At 35.0% G+C, this 17,539-nt stretch overlaps 1 protein-coding gene across 3 annotated transcripts in view; it reads right to left on the bottom strand.

Moving 5' to 3' along the window:
- LOC306849493 (proprotein convertase subtilisin/kexin type 5-like) overlaps window positions 1-17,539 on the bottom strand; it is a 45,160-nt gene that overhangs the window by 7,423 nt on the left and 20,198 nt on the right. For all 3 annotated transcript variants that reach the window (XM_079384564.1, XM_079384565.1, XM_079384563.1), the window contains exons 7-20: window positions 17,118-17,290; window positions 15,564-15,776; window positions 13,856-13,956; window positions 12,974-13,077; window positions 9,464-9,581; window positions 9,198-9,386; window positions 8,874-9,010; window positions 6,071-6,196; window positions 5,898-6,000; window positions 4,032-4,225; window positions 3,861-3,945; window positions 2,254-2,357; window positions 243-381; window positions 38-153 (exon numbers count right to left, since the gene is read on the bottom strand). In XM_079384564.1, the coding sequence (XP_079240690.1) occupies window positions 38-153; window positions 243-381; window positions 2,254-2,357; window positions 3,861-3,945; window positions 4,032-4,225; window positions 5,898-6,000; window positions 6,071-6,196; window positions 8,874-9,010; window positions 9,198-9,386; window positions 9,464-9,581; window positions 12,974-13,077; window positions 13,856-13,956; window positions 15,564-15,776; window positions 17,118-17,290 (1,902 nt within the window). The remainder of the gene's footprint in view (window positions 1-37; window positions 154-242; window positions 382-2,253; window positions 2,358-3,860; window positions 3,946-4,031; window positions 4,226-5,897; window positions 6,001-6,070; window positions 6,197-8,873; window positions 9,011-9,197; window positions 9,387-9,463; window positions 9,582-12,973; window positions 13,078-13,855; window positions 13,957-15,563; window positions 15,777-17,117; window positions 17,291-17,539) is intronic.

Here is a 17,539-nt window from a genome sequence, read left to right as displayed (position 1 = left end):
AACCAAAAGCTAGCCTGGATGAATCTACAGTACTCACCATCTTTGCAGATGGTGCTGACGACACACACACCGTTTTCCAGGTTATAGCCGCTCACGCAGGTGCTGCAGTTCCTCTCCCCCGGGCCTGCGCAGGCGTAGCAGGTAGGATCACACCTGCAGGAACAATCACAGCCGTGACGCATTGTTACCGTTTTAAATGTAAACGCTTTCTCGGATGTCACGTTTAGCACTGAAATACTGACTTTTGACAGGACTTCTGGACATCTCCGTTGTCTGTTGTTTGTTCTGCCAAGTAATATCCCACACTGCAGCTGGAGACGCAGCGCCACTCCTCAAAGTAATAGCCCGGAGCGCACTCATTACACGCTTCCATGCCAGTTCCTGAGCACAGGGGATACCATCATGTTCCCAAAAAGCCAGACCGCAAATAACCTGGAATACACTTTGGAATGTACACACAGAGACATTCTTCCTGAAAGGGTTTCCTCTGAGAATGCTTGGAAGCCACTGACATGAGTGTATTGTTACAAAAACACAAATAACTTGTAGGGAAACTAATTTTAAAAGACCCATATTATGATGGATGGGAGCTAATATTAAAAAGAATTAAATCCCTGAGCTATTGACATTTACATGGAAGCCCATTTCTGCCATATATAAACAAATCAGTATGAGATACTAATTAAAAATTGAGAGATAGTCAAAATGATGACATAAAAACTCTAGCATGAGTCAAAACTGACATAAGTCATTTTTGACATAATAACTGAAAATTATGACAAAACTGACATAAATCAAAATTATGACATTAAGTCACAGTTATGTGATAAAGCTGAAATTAAGAAATTGTCAAAATTATAACAAAAACTATGACATAACTCAAATGAGAAATATGAGAAAGTTGAAACCGACAAGTCAAAAGTATGACAAAAACTATGAAATGAGTCAAAATTATGACTTTCTAGGTCATAATTAAGAGATCGGTAAAACTGAAGTCAAAATTGACAAAAACCCATAAATAATTATGAAATAAGTCAAAATCATAACACACAGGGCCAGTTTTACAAACAGCTTGTGCCAGCGCAAATCATCTTTTGGCGTTAAAATAGTACTGTCAGGATTTACTAAAGACGTGCAGTGAAGAATTAGTGCTGAAAAGGTGTGGACATAGCTATTTTTACGCCTGACCTGTATTTGCACCATTATTTAATGCTCCAAAAAAGCAGGCGGTAATTTGCGCAGCTCTTGGTAGATTGCGCTGGTCATTCTGGAAATGATCTGGCTGCGTCGGTGTTCTCTAATGTGCGCATTGATAGTAAATCACATGCAGAATTTTCCCCTCCCATCGGTGGTTTTATGTAATTCCGCTCCAATGTTAATTTGACCTGTTTAGTAAATCTGGCCCCATGTTATAGTTATGAGATAAACTATTATGACACTGTCAAAAATATCTTTATTTAGACTTTTTATCTCAATGACAGTATATAAATGTATTTATTTTTTTGTTTACAGTATATACATTTAAATGTCTCATAATTATCTCATAATTTGGATGTTTAATCTCTGAATTAAGACTTAGTACCTCATATTTAACTTTCTGTATCATTATTGTAACTTAAATTACCAATTTTTCTTATATGGTGAAAATGTGTTTCCTTGGATTGAGAGTCTACTCAAAAGGTCGTTTACAACGGTGTTTATTACTTTAATTACCAAACTATTATACATCCCAGAAGAACTTAAATTCACCCTGGTGACTTGAACCAGAAAAGCTTTTTGTGACCAGTGATTCTTTCAGAATACAATAAAGATTTAAAATCTGTTGTTAAAATCTGTGGCAGAATCTGAGCTAGCAACAGTAATTGTGCTGAATAAACTATATTCAGAAGCAAAGCACTGGTTGTTCTGCAAAGCCTTAGTAATTAGCTGCCATTTCTGGACACTGGAGAGAACAGTGCTGACGTAATAGCAAGACTGTGAAGTGCCTTCTGAGACTAAGTCTAGAACTTCAAAATGACATCATGCAGTGCATCCTTTTTGTGCCTAGGATGATTATATCCTCTTTTCATTTTTGGATGCAAATTGCAAATTAAAAAGTGTGTGTATAAATTACCAATCAGTATTCTCTCCAAAAGAATATAGAAAACGACTACTTGAAGTTCTTAAATGGCTTTTAAGCAAAAGATCAAAATCAAAGCCTACTGCAAACCTAAATGGAAAATAAAGTACCATAAATACAAGTAAAGTGTTTACCTGCACAGGTGGCACAAGTCGAGTGGCACTTTTCACATGCTCGTCGGTGGCCATTATAATAGGTGCCAGGTTCACAGTTCAGCTGACACTTATTCCCTTGTAGACTAGCAGAAAGACAGACAGAAGCAAAGAAAGTGGGAGAGACAGAATGGAAGAGGGAATTACTCAAAGGGGTTCAATGCTGAGACTGAGCCACAAGACAAAGTTATTTCTTACACACTTATGCTTCACGTCACGGTTTAAAACTGTGAGATGAGCCTCCATAGGGGGCGCCAGAGCATATCAGGGGAACAGAATAGTGAATTTACAAAGTAAAAACTCATTAAAATGAGAATTATCATTGTTGGTGTGCAAAATAATAATAATGATGACAGCAGGTGAAGCTAAAAAACTAAATATTTAGGCATTGGCTCTCATCCAGGGGCCCGGGACCCACTGGGGGCCTCAGCAAACTTCCAAGAGATGACTTAAAATTATTTAAAGTAAGACAAAACAAGCAATAAAATAAGCTAAAACCTTAACAAAAATCAAGATTTTTGATTTTGTCAACAACTGCCATTTCAAGAACCAGGAATCCTTGATATATGAGGACATTTGAAAAGTTTGATTAACACATTTCTAAAATAAAAAGTATTTTCTCTAGTTATGTCAAGCTCAAATTTTTTTTATTATATTTTGGGAAGAAACTGCTGTTTGTGAGTAAATAATAATAATAAACCTTTAAATCGCAAATGAACAATCATGCAAATTAAACGTGTCAAAATGTAAACACACTGAAGAAAATTCTGTTATTATTTTTAAAAATTATAAGATTATGGAATTTCTTTGAGACTTATCCATTTTTGTTTTTTATTAATTAAACTACATGAACATTCAATTGCCAGTTTCAACATTTCAAAAATATATGGTTGCTAAAGTAACAATATGTGAGAAAATACCTCTCAAAATGGTTGGTGTACAGCTGTTTTTTTAAATCACAATTTTTATAAAATAGTGCTATTTTTTTTGCAGTAAACTAATAAAGTTTTCCAAAAACAGCAATGAATGACTAGCCATATGAATAATTACAAAGACTCAAATCGCAACCTTAAACAGAGAGAAACTGCGGGTAGAAAAATTAATCTCATCTGTGGTCTAGTCTTGCCATCCTGCTTCATACCTTCCATAGTCTAAACAAGTCTAAAAAGATCGACAACGAAGGATTAAAGTCCAAATGAGTGGGTGAAAAACCTTTACGTATATTCAGAGAAAATTTCAAAACCATTCACAGAACAGCTGCAGTGCATTACGCCAGATTTTGTGCCATGATCTGTTTTTCTTTTCTCTCTGTTTTTTCCACCTCTTTATCGAACGTCAGAGAGGAGTAGGAAAAGCCCAAGCAGAATCGCTCACTAGAGACAGTATTTCAACATACATCTGAACCCAAGAGCTGCACCGTGTGTGACAGGATGTTTCCAGTGATAATTCAGCGTTTAGCCAGCGTTTGGCTTAATTTTGACAGCTCAACGTAGACCGTAGGAAGGTATCAGTAATTTTAGTCCAAGATTCTGACTGTATTTCACATACTGGCCCAAAAAAACATGTAGGAGGTGGATGGGCTGAATTACCTGAGACCGGTCTGGCATTCTGTGCAGATGTTCGCAGACGTGCATTTCTTGCAATTCTCGCTGCATTTCCGGCACGTGGTGGAGTCTGCGAGAGAACAGCCACATGAGGTCTCAAATTCAACAGCCAATCAGTATGTGGGGTTTTCTGGAGCGAGATGAAGTGTGACTTGCCCAGGTCCAGGTAGGAGCCGTCAGGACAGGAGCTGACGCAGTTGTTTCCTCCCTCCATGAGGTATAGACCCGGGCGGCAGGATGAGCACTGATCGCTGCGGCTGCCCATGCAAGACTCGCAGAGCGGAGAGCACTTCTTACACCGCTTCTTATCGTCCCGGAAAAAGCCGGTCGGACACTCAGGTACACACATCCTGAGAGACAGACGGACGGAGGTGGAAAGAGAAATGGAGAGAGACAGACACAGACAGGAAGAGCCACATGAGACCAGAAAAATCAACATCTGGCAGCCGTGAAGAAAGACTTTCAGCAGGAAACAAAGGAAAAATTCAGGATCTGAGAAAGCCATCAGCTCCAGATGTGAGTGCGGCTTGTGTAACTTGGGATGCCAGAAAACAAAAAATTATAAATGTAATCATGACATGTACGCACACAAATAAATTAATGTGTGTTAATTAATCTTTTGACTCAAAATTATCAAATTATTTTCAATAATAAAAAAAAAAAAAAAAAAAAAAAAAAAAAAAAAAGTACTTTCACTCAGTAATACACCCTGTCTGTAAATGCATTAATTTTCTCAATTCTTTAGTAGCTCTAATTATGTTACGCAATACACACGCTTCATGTTGGGGTCTTCACTCTGTAGGGAGTTTTTTTTGCAATAATGACTGACTGGCTGTATATTAGGCAGTTCATTATAAGGTTACATACCAGACAAATGAATACATGGATATTTAATACTGGTTTGAGTTTCACACCAAAGTTATGTGGGTCAGTGACAAATGTATCAAGCTCTTATAAATGTACTCATGTATTCATGCTGCTCTCATACACTACTGTTCAAAAGTTTGGGGTCAGTAAGAATCTCTTTTCTCATTTATTTTATCAAAAAAATAAAAGAAACAGTAAAAATTATGTTCATCAATGTTGAAAACAGTTGTGCTGCTTTATATTTTTGTGGAAAAGGTGATAATTCAATATCACCATTCAAATAAAATAGCATTTCTTCGAAAAATAAATATTTTGTAACATTTTAAAATGTTATAAACATTAAAATTGTCACTTATAATGAATTAAAAATTGTACTGCCCCCAAACAATTTAAAAGTAGTTTATATATATATATTTTTTTTAAATAAGATTTTCACATACAAAGTTCAAATTTAATGACTAAAAATTTCTTAACACATCTTATAATGTAAATAAGTATTGATTAAATATATGTTGCAGGTTAAGAATATTTTAAGCATACATTTATTTTATTTATTTTTTACAAATTTTATTTAATTATTTTGTAAATATTATTAGATTAATTATTAATTAATTCTAGTTCAATCTAAACAAACCTTGTCATGTCATAAAAATATGGAATTTAATATCAGATATTTTAGGGGAAAAAAGGGGAAAGGGAAGTGGTGTGTGGCCAAGTATGGTGACCCATACTCGGAATTTGTGCTCTGCATTTAATCCATCCAAGTGTACACACAGTAGTGAACATACACCCGGAGCAGTGGACAGCTAATGCTGCGGCGCCCGGGGAGTAGTTGGGGGTTTGGTGCCTTGCTCAAGGGTCTCACCACAGTCGTGGTATTGAGGGTTTTAAGACACCTATTGATCTCTACACAAAGGATCTGCATGGATATGTGAAATCATTTCATTCATTATTTTTGTTTCATGCAAATGTGTGCACATTGGTTCTACCACATGAAACGCATTTTTAATATTTCTTTGTATAAGTTAATGCATCCAGACAAAAAACTAAAACAATGGCCATTGTTATATATAAAAAGTTTATAAAAAAAATAAATAAAACACACCAATCAAGTATAGCTATTAAGATGTACTGATGTTATGAAAAGCTGTGTACCTGGTGTTGTTCTTGAACTTGAGGAAGTAGTGGAGGCAAGTGATGCACTGCTGGGGCCCCGGACCCTCACAGCCGTTGTCACCACACTCAGGGTGGCACGAGCCTTATGAGAGGAAACAGAAACTGATCAGTTTCCACAATACTCAGTGATGCACAATATAATATCTACTTACCCACATACTCCTCGCTGTACTCGTCATCAGGCTGAGACTCCACCAGTGAGCGGGGCTTGTCACTGCGGAACGAGTACGGATGCACAGAGGTGCCATAAAGTATCAGAGACCACTCTTTCAGCTTGCCTGGAATGAATCACAAGTCACTCGATGTGCAGTGAAATTAAACCCTCATTTATAGAACTAATATTTCTCAGCCTTGCTAATTGGAAATGGTTATCCACTAGTATCGCGGTATCAGTACTTAAACTAAAAGACTGATGAAATGAAAGGAGGATTAAATAATTTACAATTAATATAATTTTTATAGTTAATTATATGTAATTTAGAATAATTCTGCCAAATATAATACATAAAAAGATTGTTTTGGGTTCTGCAGATACAATTCCTCAGTTTTATATATGAAATATGTAGAAAAAATGTTTCTTAGGCTCATCAAGGCTGTATTTATTTGATCAAATAAACTGTAAGAAACAGTAGTTTTATGAAATATTACAAGATATACTTGATTTCTACTGTTCATATTTGATTTATTTTTTTAAACTGTTGCGTCACATTGCTGCCACACAAATATTTTCCCACTAAATTATGTCATAGTAATGAGATGTTCCCCCGGTTTCACAGGCTCAAGCCTAGTCCTAGACTAAAATGCAAGTCTGAGCTGTTTCAACTGAAAGAAACTTGCACTGACTGATCTTAAAATATATCAGTGCCTTTGTTTTGTCTCAAGATCCACACCAGTAATGTTTTTTCCTAAGCACATTCATAAATATTACTTAAATGTCCTAATTGAACTTTGATCTAATCCTGGTTTACTCTAAGCCCTGTCTGTGAAACCGGGCCGTAATGTTAAAACAATATATTAATGAGATACTACATCATTAAATCTAGAGATGCACTGATCGACCGGCCAGCGACCAGAATTGGCCGTTTTTCTGTATGATCAGCCTGGACCGGTGACCCGCCGGTCAGCCTGCCGATTCAGAGTCCGTTTTGACATCAAGTGAGAGAGAATTGTACTTGCCCAACCATACAAGAAGCCCGATTAAAACTTCAATAACAAAAATAACTTGGCCAACAAAAATTTTCGCCCAAGAATGATTATGATTTTATTGCATTCAGTGACTGATAAGGTATATATGTCATGCAGATGAGGCTTTTTTATAATATATGATATAGATAAAAACTATATTTATAATCCATGATATAGGTAAGCAACATTACACGACCAAGATGTTTCCCCCGAATAACACGACTGCAATTACACATGATTAGACTGATTTTATGCAATAGTAGTTCAATAAATGAAGTTAAAATTAAGTGACTTACATTTTAGACTCATTATTGACTGTTTTTGCTGAATTTCGCAAACGAAACTAGTTCCAATCAAAGCCACGGCAGAACTGTTGTGTTTCTCCCAGAAACACAGCAGTGTTTTGTTACTGAATGAATCCACGTTTTTAAATGAATCGAGTGAGTCAATGATTCAGCAATCCATTCACAAAGACAGTCACTTGCGTCGACTCTGAATGAATCAGCCGTTTGAATAAATCAGTTGAATGAATGACTCAAACCGTTAATTTCATATTAATTTTAAATATGGTTTCATATTTAAAGTATCATAGCATTTTTTCCTACATTTCTTATTTGTATGTTCAAAAATTATTTAAAACATTAATCCTTTATAATTATTTATGCATTTGCAATTTTTGCGGTGTAAATGCATTTATGGCACCTCAGCTTCATCAAACAGTCTGTGCCACTTCAGATGCAGCTTTTGTGTTTCCTGCAGTGGAAAGATGGTGTTACTTGATACTGATTTCATTAGAATGGTAACAACTCTACAGTTTCTTATAGAACTTAATTAATTGTAACAATGTAAGAATTTGATGTGAAAGATGACCATTTAATGAGGAAAAAATTACCATTTATAAACATAGTGGGAAATGACATCTGTTTTGTTATATACAGCAACTCATTTTCAGTTAATTGTTATCCTAGCTCTTTCCGGTCACAGAGCACTTTATTTTGAGAGTTGTTTAAGTGAGAAAACATCTGTAACTTAGTCCAGATTGGGGGAATTGTAATGTTTAAGAATTTCTTTTAAGTAAATTTACTTGCATAAAAAAAAAAAAACTGGATTTTTGTTTATGCTGTCAATTATAGCTCTTAGAAAGAAAGTTAGAATCGGCAAAAATCGGTATCGGCAGGTCACACCAAAAAAAAAAAAAAAAAAAAAAAAAGGACATCGGAATCGGCAAAGAAAATTGCAATCGGTGCATCTCTGATTAATTTATTTTTTAAATGACATCTCATTATTTTTAAATTATGTTGTTTTAAATTACATAATATCTCGTTACTACTAGGAAATGAGTCGTTAAAACATTGTATTTTCTTGTAATAACAACATATGCCATAAAAGCGACATGGTTTTCCCATTATAACTAGATATTATATTGTTAAAACAACATATTTTGTATGTGACCTGACAACAGGGGAAACAGACGTCACATCCAGCTTCGATATTCCGCCTGCATTATCGTCAATGGACGTTTGCCAACGTAGAAAAAAAATGTGGTTCAACTTGAAATCTCACACATTAATTAATTAACTTCTATCACACTACCAGATCTGTTCAAATGTAATCATTATCACCGCAGTGCATGTTTTAATAGCGGTACACCACACAACACAAATGTTTTTATATATTTGTGAAATCACCTCTGTGTAAGACCATGTGGTGTTTTAAAAGGTGAAGGAATGGCTGAAGTAACAGATAGTGTGTTTTGCTTGGAGAAAGTACCTGGTGCTTTCTGGCTCCTGAGTTGGGAAGGAGAGTCATAGATCTCTAGTATCCAGTCTCCAGCAGCTTTCTCTCCCCAGCAGTGAGTTGTCATGAATTCCCAGTTCTTAAAGCCCTCCATTGAGTGATCAAACAGTCTGCAGTTACAATAAACAGATGGTACATCACAGCACAAAATGCACTTAAAAATATTGGACCAATTCAGTGGAAATCTGGGAATTCTTCCACTGATATTCACCAGGGATAAAGAACAAACCACAATATGCAGTAATTCTATCAAAGTAGCCATTTACTGAAGATTAGTGCATAGTCTGTATATTGTACCTATTGGCGAGCAGCTGTGACTTTGTCCCTGATGGTGACGTTAGGTTGATTGACAGGTCTCCTCGTCGCGGGTGAGTAATTGTTATACGCACAACCACATGCTCCAGATAAATAACGTGATGGTTTGCATTATCCGTGCAGCCGGTTGCCTTGTATACCGAACGAACAACATGCTCTGGACGGATGGTTCTACGGGAAACAAAACTACATTTATTATGACTTGTATAACAATATAAATGTGACCTGTTGTTGGATGTTGCATATACCTGATTTGTTTATCAGCATTCTCCACACAGATGTGTTGTGGGGGAACCTGTTTCCAGCGCTCCGCCTCTTTCACCATGGCCTCTGCGTCCATCAGCCCAAAGCCATACAGGTGACTGACTGTAAGAATATTTACAACTTAACTGTTCAACAAAAAAATAACAATATGCACACAGATTTAGAGTTACTACAAACACCAAAATTACCATCAATCATGATGCAGATCAGTGCTATTTTAGTATCATTGAAACGCGATTACAGGTTTTTTAAATATTTTGAATTAGTTTTTATATTTATGTTTATTTTATTTATTTTCATTTAATTTTAGTAAAATTTTTAGTAGTGCTGTCAAAGAATTAAATTGCATCCAAAATAAAAGTTTGTTTACATAATATATGTGTGTACTGTGTATATTTATTATGTATATATAAATACACACTCATACAGTATACATTTTGAAAATATTTACATGTATATATTTATATTATATATAAATATATTTACTATACAAATATAACATTTTTCTTAAATATATACATGCATGTGTGTATATTTATATATACACATAGTAAATATACACAGTACTAGTGTTGTCACGATACTGGAATTTCTAACTTCGATACGATACCTTGAAAAATATCGATACTCGATACCATTTTCGATACCACGGTGAAAAAAACTGCCACAATATTAAGGGGGTAATTTTTTTAATTTAAAGATAAATGTAACAAGTCGAGAACATGCGGTATATTTTACATGAACAAAAAAATGTCTTGAGGTACTGCATTTGTTGATTTATTTATTAATCTTTTATTAATCTTAGTTAAATGTTAATTGAAACTAACGTTTACTAATACATGTACTAATTAAAATCCAAAGGTCTATTTGTTGATATTCTCATTTGCTTCATAACCAAAATATTTCCAGATATAGGGCCCTATGAAATCCGTTTTATTTTTCCCCAAATTCCGTTTTATTTTTTTCTACATTCAATTTTTTCCATTTTAATTTTTCTGGATTCCGTTTTTTTCCGTTTTAATTTTTCTGGACTCTTTTTTTTTTAATGGTCAAATTAAATGCTATTAATCTAAAAGCATGTCTAATTCATTAAAATCATGAAAATTATACAATTTAACATTTAATTTATTAAAAGTGTAACAAAAATGACACTTTTAGGGCCGTATGAAAGGTTTTATTATTTTCTCACCTTATGTTTTATTGTTACCAAATTCTGTGTTTTAGCATGTCTATTATTTGAATGCATACAAACAATTTTTATTTATTCTTACAGTAGCCTTATGAAATGTGTTTTCCCCCTCAGAAATTCTGTGTTGTGTATTTAAATTTTACTGGATATCAGATGAAGGCATAAAACAATTTTAATTAATTTATATTTTAATTAATGAAAATTAAACATTTACATTTTTGGCAAATGAAGGGGATTTACTATTAAAATTAAAATATTTTGTGATTATTTCTTTAAAAAAATGAACAGTAGTAGTAAGTAGTAGTATTATGTACATTCTACTAAATAATAGTAATATAGCCTATTTCTGGCACACGGTCTTTAATAGGCTAAGTTAAACCGAACTTTTATTTTGACGGGTTGCCGTGAATACTTCTAAAGTTCTGTGTGTGTGTGATATGATGCTAGTTTTACTCAAATTAAATGGTAAAATGCTCGTAAAGTGCCTTTCAGATCAGTTCTGGAGATATTGTTGATGTATTTATGTCCTCATTGAGACGGCAGACGCTGAAATCACCGCGAGCGCCACATTAGTAAACAAAACCGCACGTGCAGCACATTCACACAGAGACGCGCAGAACATGCAGGATTCATATTTAAATCCACTTTTGCAGCTTAATATTTACAGATACTAGTCCATATCGCGATTTGATTCAAGTGTAATGACCTACTTTTGATTAATTCATCCAAACTTTGACAAATTCTGTGACAATCCGCGTTAAACTGAAAATTCCGTTTTTATGACTGGATTCCGTGCGCGTTCTCTGCATCGCGGAGATCATAGATCCCTACAGATAGCGCTCCTGCTGTGTTCTTTAACAACCAGAGCAGTCATCTTTCTATTCACTTCACTTTTGCTATTTAACCAGAGCAAAGGAGACGAGTGCGGTCACGTGTGGTGCTTGTCCACGCGCCTTTGGAGAGAAGTGAAAGTGACAGCTCGGCTAGTATCGGTGTATCGATACTTCGGGAAATTAATATTGGTACCGTTCAGATATTTCAGTATCGATATTTATTGAAATATCAATATTTTTGACAACACTACACAGTACACACATATAATATGTAAATAAAAACTTTTATTTTGTATACGATTAATCGCGATTTATACGTCGATATAGATTTTATTCATTTTTATAAATTTTTTAGTTGTAGATATTTTAGTACATTGTTAAACTAAATAAAAATGAGAAATGATGCCTTGGCAAATAAATTATAAACTTTTTATATTTTTATATTTCATATTTCAGTTAATGTTTAAGTAATAAAGTTTTTTTATGGTTTTGGTTTACTATAAAAACCCTAATCCTAATCCAGGTGTTGTTGGAAAATGTATTGTTTAGCACAGTCAGGAATGACGTGGGTGATGCACCATTGGTGAACCGGTAGAAATTGATCAACCGGTAGAGATTTTGGACTTTGGAACATTTTTTGGATTTTGGATCATCTTTATCATGGTTATGCTCATGTGACATTTCCATTCTGTACAGTTGCGATAGCCTGAACTGCCTTATTGGGTTTGAACGGTCAAATACACACTTATGTATCCTCAAAAAACAGTTGTTTATGTCTTAAGTGAACTTAAACAGTTGAGAAAGAAAATGCATGTGTCAGTATATTAGATCCGTGCATTCAGTCTTAAAGTGACAGAAGCCTAATAAACCTGCTGCTGTCTGTGTCATTAATGTTAATCAAACAACAAAAGAGAGAAAATCTCTTGCTGCTCTCGACTCTTACAAAGAGTTTTTTGTACATAACATACAATTTAATTAGTACTTTTATTTATTTCTAGTGCTTGAAGTTTTTCGCATAGGTCCATTTCATTTGGGTCCTTGTTCTGCTGTAGTTTTTTGTCCTATTGCTTGTAATTCGTTTCTTTGCTCTGACTGTTTATTTGTCTTGAGTTTTTTTTTTTTTTTTTTTTTACACATTATGCTTCTTGTGGTATTGAAATTTATATATATATATATATATATATATATATATAAATAAAAATATTGGTGTCATAAAAGCCTTACTTAAAGAAAAAAATAACTAAATTGTGATGTCATTAACGTGAAATAAAATTACTCATATCGTGACATAAGATTTTGGTATTTTGTCCAACCCTACTCTGGGAAAAAAACAGAAGACTGAGCACAATAAAATTAACATTTGAATATTTCTGGGCATGCTGTGTTTCACACAAGCATCACTTCTAATCTAGTGGTTAAAACAAGACAGGGCAGTTTAAAGCCCGTTAAAAACGGTTTAAAAAGGCTGTTACCGTTATAACCAGCAGCATTGGTTTTCCAGTCAGGAGCGCTGAGATGGCCAGCACGAGATGTCTTCACTATTATGTGTTGCACGTCTCGCCACGTCAGGAAAGGACTGCAGCAGAGAGTCAGAAATAAGATTACTGGACATTTGCAACTACGTGACCATTTGCGTGACTAAATAATCTCTCCAAACTGGAATTTTTAAAAATCCAATTATTATAATCCAAACAATCACACTGGCCGCAGTTTTCAGCTGTAGTTCACAAAGTTCACTTATTGCCTGGATGTCTGGTTGAAACATTCGCTCCCATAATTCACCATGCACAGTGGGATCAAACATCAAACCAAAAAGAGATGGATGCCATGTGTCCCCGAATATCCCCCTGAAATATCGAAACAATCTAACTCCGTTTGGTTCGCTGCATTGTGCTGGGAATATACAGTCACATGGCAGCCATATGTCAAGATTTTCCTCAATTTCCTGTGTGAAATCTTACGGGAAGCACGCCGCTCGCTACACAGCGTTTAGAGTCCCAGCATTTTGAAGGGGTCTGGATTTTTCTTGCACTTTTGAAATAAGGAACTGATGTTCTATAAGGACTGACCCTCTGAATTAAAGAGATAGTTCATCCAAAAATGAACATACTATGGAAGTCAATGGCTAACGTCAACTGTTTGGTTATCAACATTCTTAAAATGTTCATTTTTGGGTAAACTATACCTTTAAGTCAGAGGGTCAGTAAGAGTGTGAAAAGTAACTGGAGAGTAAACATAACACCTTCATGATTAGTGGATAAATATGCTAATTCCACTGAAGTAGCCTGGAGCAGACATTTCCACTAAACAGCTGTTAGAGAAATGAGAGCATACAGTAGTTTGCTTCCACTTACTTGGCTTCCAGAGCAAGAGCGATGATCCCTGCCGCCATCGGCGCTGACGCTGATGTTCCGGTGTGACTGTCTGTGCAGCGCTGCCTCAGATCAGTCGTGATCTAACAGGGGAGACAAAAATAATTCAGGTTATTCTTGTGCTTTGTGTTTCCATGTGTTAATCTGTGAATAAAGTGAACATGTATTGACACTGCAAGTGAGTAACATGACATGAAGTTACTATTGTAATTATATACAACAGTGTCTACATTGCGAGTATGTGATAGACAGCTTTGTTTATTATAACAAGTGTGTTCTAGTTTCGTTGCTTTGCGTTCTTGTATTTTGCTATTTGAGTTTAGTTTGTTAACTTTATTTTTTATATACATCATTTGATTTTTTGAAAATTACTACTATACTTTTTTTTTGTATGGTTTAGAATTATATAGTGTATTAATTTGCATCCCGTCTCACACAGGGCCACAAACTGTTCCATCTGCTGCTTTAAATCACACACTATACTATACTTAATCCAAAAAGAAAACTAAGTTTTATTTGTTAAATGCACTTCCAAACAAGTACACCAAAAACAAAAAGTACACCAAAAAAAAAAAAACAAGTACACCAAAAAAAAAAAAAACAAGTACACCAAACAAGTACACCAAAAAAAAAAAAATTGTTTTTCCGTACAGCAGTCTAAAACATTTTCCCATATAGTATTTATCTTTGTAATAGTTACCTTTAATGACAATAACTCTGGATGGGTTGATAATAACCGTGTGTAAATATAAGTGATCTAGTGAATGGACAATGTTGCAAAAACTTGGAAATTCAGTGAATCTGATCTGAATAATCTGAGCCGAATTAACTGAAAACTGCAGGAGATCACAACAAAGAGAAGTGCTAATGTCTGTAACACTGGGCTTCAGAATGTAAACATGAATTGCAAAAAGAGTTTGAAAGCCGGTGTGGAATTTCACACGTCACTCTGAGACAAGCTGAGAGACAGGAAAGAAGCGTCGCTCTGTAACTCTCAGAGGAGTGTGTAAAACTGTGTGTGGGCTGTAAACCACAGCGGTTAACACCAGGACGCTCTCATGACACACTGACCAACAAAGCAGACCAAACACATGCATGGCCAAAGAAACGAATGAAAATGCATTAGATGTATTTAAACGGCAATAAATTGGAAAAAGGATGTGAGAAGCATATCTACTTTTGAAGATATTTTGCAGTTCACTGGTGTTTAACTTCCAAAAGTTTTCCATAAATATTTGACTGATTAAATGTGCTTCAGCTCATTTTGTTTTTTAGCACAGATTAATATCAAGTTTCCACCCATTTGGGGAAAAAACATTTATTCTAAAGCTACAAGCCAAAAACAAAACTTTCTTTCTTCTGTTAAACACAAAAGAAGATATTTTGAAGAATGTTGGTAACCAAACAGCTGACGGTAGCCATTGACTTTCATAGTATGCAAGAAAATAGTATGGACGTCAATGGCTACCATCAATATTTGGTTACCAACATTCTTCAAAATATCTTCTTTTGTGTTTATCACAAGAAAAACTCTTACAAGTTTGGAACAACTTAAGCGTGAGTAAATGACAGAATTTACATTTTGGGGGGAACTGTCCGTTTAAAACCAATTAAGCAGCAGGCCTGTTTTATGAAAAGCAAGTTTACTCCGTACTGAAGATCTAGTTCTGGCGTCTTCTTGATAACTTACGATTTTGCGGTCGTAGTTCTCTCCGCTGCTGTAGGTGGTGGTGAGGGTGGAGGCACACTCTTCCAGATACCAGGGCTTGCGGCCGCTCTCTGCCGTGCTGCTGATGGATATTGTGTAGATGCTGTTGGTGTAGCCATCACATGAACAGTGATCGCGACTTCGGCCGCCATTTCCTGATGCCCAAACGAAGATTGAGCCCCGTCCTTTCCTGCCCTGTGAAGAAAAAAAACAAAACATAAGAGAACACATTTTGCTTACCATGAAATAGGTGCTTTTTAAAAATGACTGTTTACTGTACTTATTACAGAAACATCCCTCCAAGAGCAACCTGCGGGTAACGCTCAAGAGAACAAGGGTGAGCATGGCTGCCAATTTAAATAAAAAATAAAATGACAATGTAAATATGAAATAAACTTGAATAAAAGTTCACCTAAATAAATAAAAACAAACACACACACACACACACACTAAACCCGGTTTCCTTCCCTTATCAACCTCCTTTTTCCTCCATTTTCCTTCTCATTACTGTAACCAACAAATAGATTCTATATCAATTAATTAGTGTTATTGTGGTATTATTATATAATATTATTATTACGAATTTTAAATTCATATATTTTAACAAATACATATATTTTAATAAATATATATTTTGAATTTTCATTTAAGTTACTTAAGTATTACTTTAGTAGTATTACAAAATTTTAGCAATTGAGTCATTATTATTAGTTTATTATATTTCTATTTAGCATATATTTATATTTCAGTTTCAGTAATTTTAGTAATTTTAGTATTTAAATTAACTTAAAATATTGTCTAGCCAACTAACTGAAATAAAATCATTTTTATTATCCATTTAATATTTTTTTTAATGAAAACAAAATGTAATAGTTTTAACAACAATAAAAACACTGGTGGTTAACCTACATTAACTGAATTTAATAAAAAAATATATATCTATTCAAAAAGTTCATTTCCAGACAGGATGATTTTCAAGAGAATCTAATACGAATTATTTAGAATAATTTACAAACATCATCTGGATGCATTACGGTAGTGAAAATTGGTCTCAATTCTAAAAAGACAAATAAATAAATAAATATAAACTTTTTTTAACTGATTGACAGCCCTACTTGAAACACTTCAAAGCAGGAACTAACAGCATCAGGACAATATAATCTCCAAGCATTAATATCCTCCAGCCTTTTCTGATGAGAGGAGACCAGTATTGCCTGATGTCTATGAGTCTCACATACCTGAAACATGCCTAAACAGCTCCAAACACACCTTTGGCACAAGATACATGCCAATTACTGACTGCGACTCATGACTCAGGGACGATAAACTAAAATCATGTTCTAAAGTTCACTGGCGTAGCAGGTGGTGAGTGTGAGAAGGAAAAGAAACCACCCTAGGTGGGCCAGACTGATGACCTGAAAATTACACTTGCTGATTTATGAACGCCACATCATATGGAAAAAGACAATTTCAGTTTCAGGAGAAACACAACACACATTTCATATAAACTTCTATTCATGCTGAGATGATTCTTACCTGTCTGATGCCATTTTCAAAGGCCTGTCTGGCGAGGGAAGCAGGCCCATCCACGGTTTTGCCATCATCATCTGGACCCCAGCTGGCACTGTAAATATCTATGTGTTGAGGGTGTAGACTCAGTGATTTGGCCTCTACCATGTCTGTCACATCTCCGTCCAACATGCGGACACCTGCAGGACAAGCGGGAAAGAAAAGCAGGGAAATTTTATGCAAGGCACTGAAGATCAGTGTGACAGTGACGTCCAACACACATGCAAAACTGCACATTTCCAAAATGAACAATGCTGTTCTAAATGCTGTCTAAATGACTAGTCAAATGATCTATCTTAAGGAAGCCCTGAATAATTAGGCTTGGCTGTATTAGAGGGTGTGTATACATATGCTACCATTCAAAAGTAAGAATTCTGTTTTTTTTCAGC

Source organism: Barbus barbus (assembly GCF_936440315.1).
Source record: "Barbus barbus genome assembly, chromosome: 29".
NCBI classification, from domain to species: domain Eukaryota; kingdom Metazoa; phylum Chordata; class Actinopteri; order Cypriniformes; family Cyprinidae; genus Barbus; species Barbus barbus.
The sequence above is the reverse complement of the archived record's forward strand: the minus strand, read 5'-3'. Positions and strand labels throughout refer to the sequence as shown.